This window comes from Dreissena polymorpha, chromosome 16 (genome assembly GCF_020536995.1).
Source record: "Dreissena polymorpha isolate Duluth1 chromosome 16, UMN_Dpol_1.0, whole genome shotgun sequence".
Classification (NCBI taxonomy): Eukaryota; Metazoa; Mollusca; class Bivalvia; order Myida; family Dreissenidae; genus Dreissena; species Dreissena polymorpha.
This window is the reverse complement of record NC_068370.1, coordinates 17,522,894-17,535,518: the sequence shown is the minus strand read 5'-3', so window position 1 is coordinate 17,535,518 and position 12,625 is coordinate 17,522,894. Positions and strand designations below refer to the sequence as shown.

General features: G+C 32.6%; 1 protein-coding gene across 5 annotated transcripts in view; it reads left to right on the top strand.

The window, feature by feature from the left end:
- LOC127862292 (E3 ubiquitin-protein ligase Rnf220-like) overlaps window positions 1-12,625 on the top strand; it is a 46,966-nt gene that overhangs the window by 2,067 nt on the left and 32,274 nt on the right. For all 5 annotated transcript variants that reach the window (XR_008040535.1, XR_008040534.1, XR_008040533.1 and 2 more), the window contains one exon: window positions 11,055-11,184. Coding sequence is in view for 2 of the 5 variants with exons in the window: in XM_052401365.1 (XP_052257325.1) it covers window positions 11,055-11,184 (130 nt within the window). In the remaining 3 variants the exon portion in view is untranslated. The remainder of the gene's footprint in view (window positions 1-11,054; window positions 11,185-12,625) is intronic.

The window sequence follows — 12,625 nt, the reverse complement described above, 5'->3', positions numbered from 1 at the left end:
CATAAAACAACAAGAACACATTTATTTCTGTTGTACAAGCCTGGCATCTGGGTAGCTGCCAATCATTTTAACATAACTGTTACACATAAAGTCAGGCAAACATGTTGTCTCTTTATTATCATTTCAAAGATGCAATAACAGTGTTGTACAATAAATCACACACAAATCAGTATTCCATTGCATTCCATTATACACTAATTAAATAGATAATAAATAATTAAGAAAGCTTTGTAAGACCTGCCATTTTTAAGTTTTACCAAACACATTTTAATACTACACATGGATGTGGAAATAGTATGTGCTTGCTCATAGATAAATGACTTTCAAAAGTCAACTTGCATGCGAACAAATGAACATATGTCACTTTATAAATACTCAATATATTATTATAAAAGGTATTTTTAGTTTTGCTGGCGTTCCTCATGAAATGTGCCATCAAATTATTACAATTGTTGTATGTTATTTATTTTTGTTCTGTTTAAACAGAATATTTAACCTCACTTAATAAGCAAACATGCATTTTATTATTATTTTTCTAAAACATTTGCAATCTTATGATAAGTAATTTCATTTCTGAATCTAGTGGTCAATACAAGCATTAGTCTGTATGCCTTGCACTGGTACGTTGTGAACCGTCCTTGTTTAAATTCTCTGTAACAAAAAGGCTTGTATCATTTGCTTGGTATCAAGTAATTTTATGAAAAATTATTCTTGCTTGGGAAAACTGCTTATTTCGATGACTTCAAATCCAAGAACAAAATACAGTCTGTCGTCGGATTTTTTTGACAATAATTTGGAAAATCCAGAAATGATTCTTATATTGTAGGACCTTGTTTCAATTAATAAAATTATGGTGAAATTTGGAATTCTATAAGCTATTTTCAGAAAAGTTTCATAGCAAAAGTTAAATTTCACAGACTTATTGATATTAATGAATAATCCAATAATTTTAAACGTTTTTTCATTAGTTGCATTTTCTGATGGACGTAAGTGTATACTGTATCTGAAATTTTTTGCTGCATCGTCAAAGCAAATAACAAACTACCTCAGTACATTCAACAAATGGAGAATACAAATTTACAACCATGTGCCTTTCCGTTTCTGTTTTATCCGTTTAAGCATAAACAATTTACTTGCTTTCAATTGAGTAAATATAGTGAAGCTCTTAGAAGTACATTATTTGATTTAGAGGAATTAGGTTTCATTTTTTGTCAGATAAATTTATAAATATTGATATCAAATAGTATATTATTATAATAATATTAAAGTATTAATAACAAATCTCAATTTTGTCTTTCTTCATCATTTTTCTCTTTTTGGGCCGGAAGTGATCAGTCCGGACCGGCAATGGCCACATGATTATAGGACATTCTGGCCGGAAATAAATGTTAATTTAAGTAGGACTGCCTGAGAAAATACCAAAAATGCTTCCAATAAGGAAACTAACGCCTATCTCAGACATAAAAATAAACATGCAAAAATCCTTTGCATTTCAATTTGGTATGTTATAAACATATAATTATGTTGTCCTTATATGGACCAGTCTGAAATAAGTTCAATTTAGAAGGAAAATTAATAAGTTCTGGTATAGAAGTATGACAAAGAACTTAATTGACTGTAATTACTGAAAAGAGGTTTTGTGGGGTTCTAACTGTTAATAGAGACTCAGGAAATTTTAATTGAAATCTTTGTTGGTGACAGAGCAAAGTGGTAAAATCATCACTTTCTGTATTTTATTGAGCGACTTCTCGCACTTATGTTTTCAATTGAGATGTTTACATTTGATATAACATCCATTGTAGACAGGTATTGGCGACAATGTTAAATGGTTACCGATGTTCACATTCAAGTCAATTCAATGATTGAAAGCACCAGTATTTTGTTCGGTTTCAACAAAGTAAGAAAGTGGATTCCTTTTTTCAAAGGTACAACTTCAGCCATCACATAATTAGATTGGGGCCGCTGAAAACTAGAGAACACTGCGACTGGCCTTTTAAATATTGTTGAAAAGCCTGTATTTGCTCAATTATGGTCTTTTATTGATATAGCACAGGGCTTTTCAGAACAGTTTGTATTTTCAATTAATTAATTTGAAGTCTTTTGTATTGAAAAAAAAGAAAAATGAAACCATATAATAAATTGATAGTTCTGCTGTCATTGTGTGGTACAGTTTTTGTTTCAATTATTAATTGGAAGGTTTCATCAAATAACCCACAATTATTAGCACAAATAAAATGCTGTTACTGGCTTGGAGAACTCTACTGGTTTATTACATAAATACAGTAACTGGACTTAAATGAGAATTAATTCATGGTTTACTAGTAATTGTATGCTTAAATACGATAATCATGTTTTAATTTCCGAACTTGCTTTGAGATAAACAAACATACAAGCACAAACTATTTAAAAATGGTGAACTGTAAAAGTAGACTTCATCACTGGTTTATTATCCCCCGCCATAGGCGGAGGGATATTGTTTTGGCGTTGTTCGTCCATCCGTCCGTCTGTCCGTCCTTCCGGCACTTTTGTGTCCGGATCCATATCTTGGAAGTGCTTTTGGGGATGTCCTTGAAACTAATGGTATGAGTATATATATGATAAAGAGGATGATGCACACCAAATGGCATTGTACACCATCCGATAATAACGGAGTTATGGCCCTTTGTATCTTGAAAACTGCTTTTATTGTGTGTCCGGAGCCTTATCTTGGAAGTGCTTTGACGGATTTCATTGAAACTTGGTATGAGTATATGGATAAGAGGATGATGCACGTTGGCGTTGTCCATCCGTCCAGAAAACTTTTGTGTCCAGAAGTATAATGGCAGGGGATATCAATTCAACGAATTTGCTTGTTCTTTGAATATTGTCCTGCAATACATGTTGGATTTTTGTTCATTTAATTTGCTTGTTGTGACATCTATTTTTTTCTTATAATGATACTGGTATTGGATTATGAGGACATATACACGGACCATTCTTATTATTGCAAAATGACATCTTGCAATAATATATTATTGCAAAATGACATCTTGCAATAATAATAGTGTAATTAAATTATTTAAGGCATGTTTACTGGAAGACAACATTTTCATCAACAAAAACAAATTAAACTACATGACAGTACAACAACAAAAAGCCCCCACACAGATTAATTGTAGGTTTAGGACGATAAATAAACAACAAATGCATTTTTTCTCATTACATAATAAAGTATTGTAGTTTATTGTTGATGAAAATTATTCAAGTGTTTTATAAAGAAAGGTCAATATTTATTGATGATTAAAATCAATAGGTTGAAAGAAATTAACATGCATTGAAAATTTTATTGCCTAAATTATTCCATTGAAATAAAGTATTAAAAGCATACTATTAAACTGCAACATAATTTCTGTTTCAGACCTGTAAACAATTGCTGGCAAAATAATAAAATTGGTTAACCGGCAAAGGTTTACAACGTATTATAATTGAGTGTAAAAATAGTTTTTTTCTTCTTTGACAATACCGTTTCTTCCTGCATAATTACTCCCCCTGTTTGCTTAATCAGTGCTCTTCAATGGGAAAACCATAAAAGGTGATATTCTATTTATATTTATATTATTTTCAATAGATGACACTATGACCAAAGGCATAAAACTTCAGAAGTATAGAGAAGTTCTTTGCAAAGTACAATTAATTTTAAAATGACACTTACCTGGAAAATTTATACTTATTTCATTGTGTTCTGTTGCACATATATGTCGAATATCAACTGGTTCCAACTTTTGTAATTGTATATACATTTATTCCCATAATGACATTTTTAGTTAGGATTGGTAATTTTTTAACAAGTTCTTTGTAGAATATGACATTGGCATGATGAATCTCATCCAGTATATTAACATTTTCTTTACTCCCTAAAGAAAAAGCACAACCTAGGCCTTTTACTGGCATATCTGTTTATGTTTAACGGTCTGTTTAACGGACTTATTCCCAAACCAACTTTGTAAAAGAAAATCAAGAATTGATTTGTTTTCCCCCAAATATCATTTTTTTATATATTTTTTAAGAAACACGTGTCTAATGATAATTATATCAAAATTTTATTTTAATAACCTCCACCACATTATAACTTTAAATGAAATGAATTGGTTCTTTTAATTTGAATCATTATAAAGAATTATATTAAATTGTTTTTTCCAAGATTAGTGGGCCATTTGTGAGAAAATAATTCCAATCCCGAAATGTCTTTTTTTCCCAAATGGCCAGGAGGAAAAGGCCTGCAACCAAACACAAATATAATTTTTCCCATGTTTATTTGCTAACTTCAACTATGATTGTGCATGTTTTTGGTCATTTTTGCCAAAAATGTTGAAAATGAAATTCGCGAATGTAATATCAAACATTTGTTTTGATCTAACTTAACCAATATGTCATTTCGATCAAAGTTGATGGACTTAATTAAGTAATTTGATTTGATTCCTTTATTCTTTTTTGATGTATTATAAAATAATTTGGTATTTTATATTGTTGAAATATGACACCACTATTTCTTTATTTTATGATCTTTTTCAGGTAATTGCACATCAGACATGTATTTTACATTTTGTTAGATATTATCCCCTTGACAATACATTTTAAAATGAACATGCATAAATTAGCTTGAAAAAAAAAACACACACAGTGAAAGATTCATATTTAGTGGAATTTAATATGTTGAATTCCGTTTGCTCAAGCCTAATATGATGGCTGAGCCTATACCATTGTGCGAATGTAACAATCATGAACTATAAAACCTTTGCAGGATTAAGGTCCTTTGATGCTTCTACAAAAGCCAGTCTCTTCTTAGACAGATGTCGAAGCAGTGTTACTCATTAAATTTTGATTTACTCGCATCAGCGTTTAGCTCATCCTTGGTTACTTCGAAGACGTGGCAAACAATTTCATTATTTCGGAAATTCGACGATGCTTTATTACCCAGATTTTGGTACGAAAAGGCAAAATGTGTGAGCAGAGCTTATTTAAGAATGATTCGATTGAGTTTAGCCACTTGAAATGAAAAAGGCAGTTTTGTGGGAGCAAGCGTATTAAACCACAGCATTGTTGATGGTAAAGTGCTTTAGTCTTTTTCACCACAAGATGTGGACTTTCAACCTTCACAATTGTCCATTTATCTTCATTAAATTGTCATCTTGCAAAAAAGTGGCCAGAGTTTAAATGGCACAGACGCTAAATCCAGGTGGATATTGTTTGCCATATTAATACATGAATACAAATTTTGGCCTTACATGAACTTGATTAACAGAGTTGTCGGAAGAATTGGGTTTGTATGGGAAATCAACAATATATTAGGACCGTTCATTGGAAGTTGTCATACAGAAATTGATATAAAGTCCAAATATATGGAAAATAACATTTCAGGTTTAGGGACGTCTTGCTCTCTTGGAAATAGTAATCTGTGATGAAATGTGTAGATTAGTTGAGATCTTTGCATTAATGAGAATTCACATGTGAAAATTGAAGTTTCTGATTGGTTAATCTTGACCAATCAGTGATTGTAATTGAAGATTGGTCCTGTATTTGAGTGATTTGTCATATGTGACATGGTAAGTCTTAGGGAACTATAATAAAAAACAAAAGATGCAGAATGCCATTTTAAAAGAAAAACAGTTTTGATTCACACTTCTCTTGATGCCACATTAACACCCCCTTTTCCCCCCAAAAAGTGAGAAAGAATAAATAATTTTTCTTTCAAATGTACTTGTATTTATTGATGTTTTATTAAAATAGTATTACATGCATTATTGTATTTTATAATTATCATAAACTATATTATTATCTTTTTCAAAATTATACAATGTATCATTACAATATTAAAGTTTTTTCTTTCTTGTAAATACCCTTCTTTTACTTTAATTATTAACTTTACTACAACTAATACTAGTAATGACGGTACAAGTGATAATGAAAAAATTATAATATTAATATTTATGCCCCCCTTCAAAGAAGAGGGGGTATATTGCTTTGCTCATGTCGGTCGGTCGGTCGGTCGGTAGGTCGGTCGGTCCGTCCACCAGGTGGTTGTCGTATGATAACTCAAGAATGCATACGCCTAGGATCATGAAACTTCATAGGTAGATTGATCATGACTCGCAGATGACCTCTATTGATTTTGAGGTCACTAGGTCAAAGGTCAAGGTCACGGTGACCCGAAATAGTAAAATGGTTTTCGGATAATTACTCAAGAACGCATACGCTTAGGATCATGACACTTCATGGGTAGATTGATCATGACTCGCAGATGACCCCTATTGATTTTGAGGTCACTAGGTCAAAGGTCAAGGTCACGGTGACCCGAAATAGTAAAATGGTTTCCGGATGATAATTCAAGAACGCATATGCCTAGGATCATGAAACTTCATGGGTAGATTGATCATGACTCGCAGATGACCCCTATCAATTTTTAGGTCACTAGGTCAAAGGTCAAGGTCACGGTGACCCGAAATAGTAAAATGGTTTCCGGATGATAACTCAAGAACGCATACGCCTATGATCATGAAACTTCATGGGTAGATTGATCATGACTCGCAGATGACCCCTATCAATTTTGAGGTCACTAGGTCAAAGGTCAAGGTCACGGTGACCCGAAATAGTAAAATGGTTTCCGGATGATAACTCAAGAACGCATACGCCTAGGATCATGAAACTTCATAGGTAGATTGATCATGACTTGCAGATGACCCCTATGGTTTTTGAGGTCACTAGGTTAAAGGTCACGGTGACCTGAAATAGTAAAATGGTTTTCGGATGATAACTCAAGAACGCTTTTGCCTAGGATCATGAAACTTCATAGGTAGATTGATCATGACTCGCAGATGACCCCTATTGATTTTCAGGTCACAAGGTCAAAGGTCAAGGTCACGGTGACCCGAAACTGTAAAATGATTTTCGGATGATAACTCAAGAACACTTTTGCCTAGGATCATGACACTTCATAGGTACATTAATCGTGACTCGCAGATGACCCCTATTGATTTTCAGGTCACTAGGTCAAAGGTCAAGGTCACAGTGACAAAAATCGTGCTCACACAATGGCTGCCACTACAATGGACAGCCCATATGGGGGGCATGCATGTTTTACAAACAGCCCTTGTTTTTATATAATTTTATAAGATTAGTGCTTAAACAATTTAGTATTTGCTGTCTTGTACAACATAAATGTCTCCCTCTTCCTCCTGAGCGAAAGAAAAAAAAATTTATTTTATTGTTATTTTAAATGCAGTTTATACTCAACATATTGATTATTTATTATACATGTACTACAACTATGAAAATAAATATAGGATCTGGAACGAGTTGTCATATCATACCATATTTTATTAAACGAGTTCAAGAATTTTGTTAGTATAAGCGAGCCTTTGGGGAGCTTACTAACGAATTTCCTAGACGAGTTTAATAAAATATGGTATGATATGACAATGAGTGTCAGATCTTTTTTATCACATGCTTTTAAATGAGCAAATTAAATAAATATTTACGCAAACATAATGATAAATCCCGAATGTTGTTTACATTTCGTGACGTCATTTGAAGTTGCTATCATCATCATTTCAGCAAAATAACAAAATGCGATTGGTCAATAAACGAAAACTCAGCCGATGAAAACGCTTAAAAAGTATATTACACGTGTGTAGACTAGTATAAAAAAATATGTAATGGTTATATTACATGGGAAACAGGGTATGGCATGTGATTAATAGTAATAATGATAATAGTAAAGATACTTACAAAAAAGTAATAATTCAATAAAAGTAATAATAATAGAATGCATATTTGGCTGATTTTATAGCCGTGATCTGGTCATCATACCGATGGCAAAAAGTATGTTTATTCTTTATCCTGTTAAAAAAATCCAAAGAGAAGGTTTCACTTAAAAAAGTTTCAGATGTTTGGAAATGAAGCTGTTGAGGTGAGAAACACTTTTGTTTAGATTTGATTACTTTTTAAAAATACCTTTTTTTGCATTTGTTCAGGATTTTCTGTATTGGTTTAGTTTTATTAATTATTATTTAATTGGTATTCATCAAATTATTATATGTTTTCCTAATTTAAGGTGCAAACATTGTTAACTCTTTCATGCTGAAACCGAATTTTGAAGGCCTTTGCAAACAGTTTGGATCCAGATGAGACGCCACAGAACGTGGCGTCTCATCAGGATTCAAACTGTTTGCTATTCTGATAGTATTCTTTGAAAAAAATCGAAGAAAATGCTAATTTGAGAAATTCAGCAGACAACATTTTAGCAGACGACAAATTTCCCAGCATGCAAAGGGTTAACCAAAAGCCACACAGTTTCACAAGCTCCTTTTCTGAAGTGCCCTACAGTCTATTTGCATGAGGAAAGCCACAAGTAAACAGCAAGAGTCATTAGAAATACTATAAACATTACAGTTTTCAATTACGTTTGATATATTTGTCAGCTAATTTGTTTGTTTTTTTATTAGACTTTGTGCAGAAATACTGATTTGCCATTGCCCTGTACAGAGGCAATCCTTCACAGAACATAAAGTAATGAAATCGGATTTATAAACACTCCCATGCAATATTGCAGTATTTGTATAAGATAACCGTGCGCAGGATTTAGTTGGCAGGAATTACCAAATTTCAGCATTTTTCTCATCATTTTGACATATGACCTTTAATCTTGAAAATTGGAAATTTATCATCAAGTTGCTCCAACTTGGGACAAACAATTGTTTGATTAATAAATTTTGAACAATTTATGACAAAACTTACATTAAACACTAGTAGTCAAAACATGACCATGTTGGTAAAATGGTATTATAGCTTCAAAACTCTTCATATTTAGACAAATCATATCGTAGAATATCTGAAAGTCATACAATTAATCAGGAATTTTGAACTGGATTTGGAAAAAAAAACACTTTTTTTCCATTTGGAATATTACCTAATAATGGTTATAAAATCAGGCAAAGAAAAGCCCTGAATATATATCATTTATAAATTTGTATTAACTGAAAAATGTCCAATTAAAGCCATTCCGATAAAAACAAACTAGTATTTACGAATGGACCTTTTACAACTTAAATATGTTTAAAATGTTATAATTGCTATGTATAAATTTTGTACTATTGCTATGCAATTAACTGAATGCTCTCAAAGCTTTGTTTGTTTAGGTGGGAATTCAAAGTTGTGTAATCAAAACAATTCTGATATGTGAAAGTAGTTTCAATCAAACCTCTGTATTAGCTCACCTGATCATGAAGTATGTGGTAGTGCGTCATGTACCATGTGTTACCTCTAGAGGCCACATGTTTCATCCAATCTTGATGAAACTTGGCTAGGAATGTTTATTTTGACTATATCTAGGCTAAGTGTGAATTTCGTTCACATGCGTCCACAAATGATGTCACCCGAGGTCAAATTTTCTTAATCGTGGTGGACTTGTGTCAGAATGGTGACAAAATCTTCTTTAACAATGGGAGTTTCTTATACTCAGATGAGCATTAAGGGCCACCATGGCCGTTTTACTTGTGACTAATATGATTAATAAAAATAAAATATAAAAAAATTCTGGAAGTGCTTGTGAAATTAGGTTGGTGTTTTAAAATCATATAATCATCCATTTACAACATTCCAAGTCGGATAGGAAATACCTTGCACAATATATCCTACAATATAGCATGCATGTTATCTGTAAGGTAAATTAAATTTAAGTTTTGAAATTTATCGGCCTGGAGATATCCGAAAACAATTGGAAAAAGACACTAAATTTAACGTCAGTTCAATTTTCATCACTCCTAAGCACCTGTCTTAGAGTGAAGTACTTTCCTATTATGATCCTTTGTCTTTGATCCTTGCCAGAATTGGTGTTTCTTATCAGATACAAGGAATAGGCCAAAACTTTATGATTATCCACCCAAAGTAATTTTTCCGTAATCAATGTCCCTGTGCAAATGTTGCTAATTCCACTTTAAACAGTTCCTTCAATCTAGCAAACCGATTTTCAGTTTTAGATGCGCAAACTGCCCTAGCGCAAAATGGAAAGTCGTGATTAAATCTGATTTAGAGTCCTTTTTTTGACAAATGTATGATTGCCAACATATCAAGATGTCAAAAGATCTTCGCAAATTATTTTTAAGTAAAATATTGTGCTATCAAGTAATTCAAGAGGATATAGGGGATTTTGATAAAGTGGACTATAGAAAAAGAGCCATGTTTTCGGGATTAAGTGGGATTACTTACACAACACTAGATCATTGCTTACCCGAGATAGAGTATGATATGAGCCAATAGTTCAGTTCATCTCGTAAAGATTTGAACGTGCCTTCGCGATGATCCCTTGCATTTTCTCTCCGTGTCACCTACCCAGCATGCTACTGTCAGAAGTGCTTAAGACATCCTTGGCAACAGAATCATGGGCACTTCATTTGGGGGCTCAATCTAGCTGTTTTAAATATGTTGTACATGTATTTGAGGGCTGTGCTTAAAACATTCAAAGAAAGTAAAAATACATGTTATTTTTGCAAATTGTATGTTTTAGTTTGAGTACACCCCACTTTCCCCCAAAAAACAGTCAAATGATGTCATTCATTTGTGTTTTTATTGGATGTTCTTGATGTTCTTATAGTGATTACTTATCATATATTTTTGTGCAGGATGTACATATGCATAAAAAATAATATTTTTTACCTCACTGTACACATAAAAAGAGTTATAAATGCAGTATGCAAAATGTGTTACCTTCAAGTAGGGCGTCTGGTATAAAATAGCCAAAATCTTATATCAATGTTTTTTAACACTGCAGAATCATTCTTTTTCTGTAAAATATTTTTGTAAAAATTTCTCAGCTGATTCACAAAAAAGAGGAAGACCATTCTTATTCTACTGTATAACATTCATGGTATCGTAGCAAACAATAATAATATTTTTAATTTAAATTGTGGGGCAAAGGAAGAATTTGTTTAAAAAAATTTTTTTGATTCACAGTTAAAAGATTTTTTTTAAAATTTTGTACCGTGGAATAAGAATAAAACTCCTAATATGTGCATTGACAGAGCAAAGAAAGAAGATCGTTTTGGACGGACAGACGCCACACTGCCCAATATGCGGTCTCACCTTGAGACCTGGGGAGGCAGACAGTCATTTACAGGCTGAGGTAGAAAAACTGGAGAAACTCTCCACAAGGTGAGACGAAATCAGGCTTGTGCTATTTATGATGTGTTCTTAACATTTCAAGAAAATCAGCTTTATTTCATTGTTTTGTTTTAATTTGTTTTGTATTCCAATGGTATTTGTTGAATATGTAAGGATTTTTTTAACCTTTAGAAAATAAATTTAAACATCTGATGGTGGAATGTCAACAGAATCTGATATTGACAGTGGAAGGGAGGAGGTATTGTGGAACATAGGATTGGTGGTTTTGCCTTTCTTGTGTTGGTGACTGCAAAATGCATGTCTGATATTATAATTTCTGTATGTGCATAAAACTACTTAAAACTGTGTGCCATATCAGTATACTATTCAAAATTATTATTTAGAGAAAAAGGATTTTTAAATGATACATAAAGAATCTTATTTCTGATTTGTGATTTTTGTTTCCTTCATTTTTCATGCGACCAACATTTTAAGTCAGTGCTTTCCTAGCTATTGTTCGCTTGTTTACACAGATTTCAGGCTCATAAAGCAATCAGGGATGGATAATAAAGCTCCTCCTGAAAAATACTGGAAAATCTGAAAAACTCACAAACTTTTGCCCTTGATGAATATTCTGCTGGAGCACAGGGGTATCTTTGTTGACACATCTGGGCACAATATTCCAAAATCTGGTTGAAAAATCCACAGAAATGGTGTTTTATGGAGATCCTTGTCGTCTCACAATTCAGTAAGGATGTTTGCAGGTCTTAATTTTGATCACAGTGTTTGCTGTGCACGTGAAATATGGCACCATAAATGCAGTATTGACACGTTGTTTGTCTTAATTATGACAACGGAAGCGAGTTTTGATTAGCATGGTGTCATGGTCGGTTGATTTGTGCGGTTTTCATTTATTTCTAGTCATGTATAAAAGTAGTTGTAGTATTTTTATGCCCCCGGATCGAAAGTATATTGTTTTTGGCCTGTCTGTCATTGTATGTGTGTGTGTGTGTGTGTGTGTGTGTCCCAAAACTTTAACCAAAACTTTAACCTTGGTCATAACTTTTGCAATATTGAAGATAGCAACTTGATATTTGGCATGCATGTGTATCTCATGGAGTTGCAAATTTTAAGTGGTGAAAGGTCAAGGTAAAGGTCATCCTTCAAGGTCAAAGGTCAAAAAAATAATTCAAAGCGGCGCATTAGGGGGCATTGACAAAAACATCTCTTGTTTAAAATTCATTTGCTATGTAACATATGTTGCTTCTAAGGTATAAGTATGTTTTATAAATGATATATTCAATTTATGTAAAATAATCAATTTATGTAAACAATAATATTTATTGCTAAATTAATTTTAATATACAAACAGATAAATTTGTACATGTATGCCCCTGGCAATTTTTTTTCTCTGTCTGTTGATCTATATGCCCACCCTGCCATTTTTCCGTCCATGGCTTTGCTTTTACTTTATTTTATAAAGCATTTTATC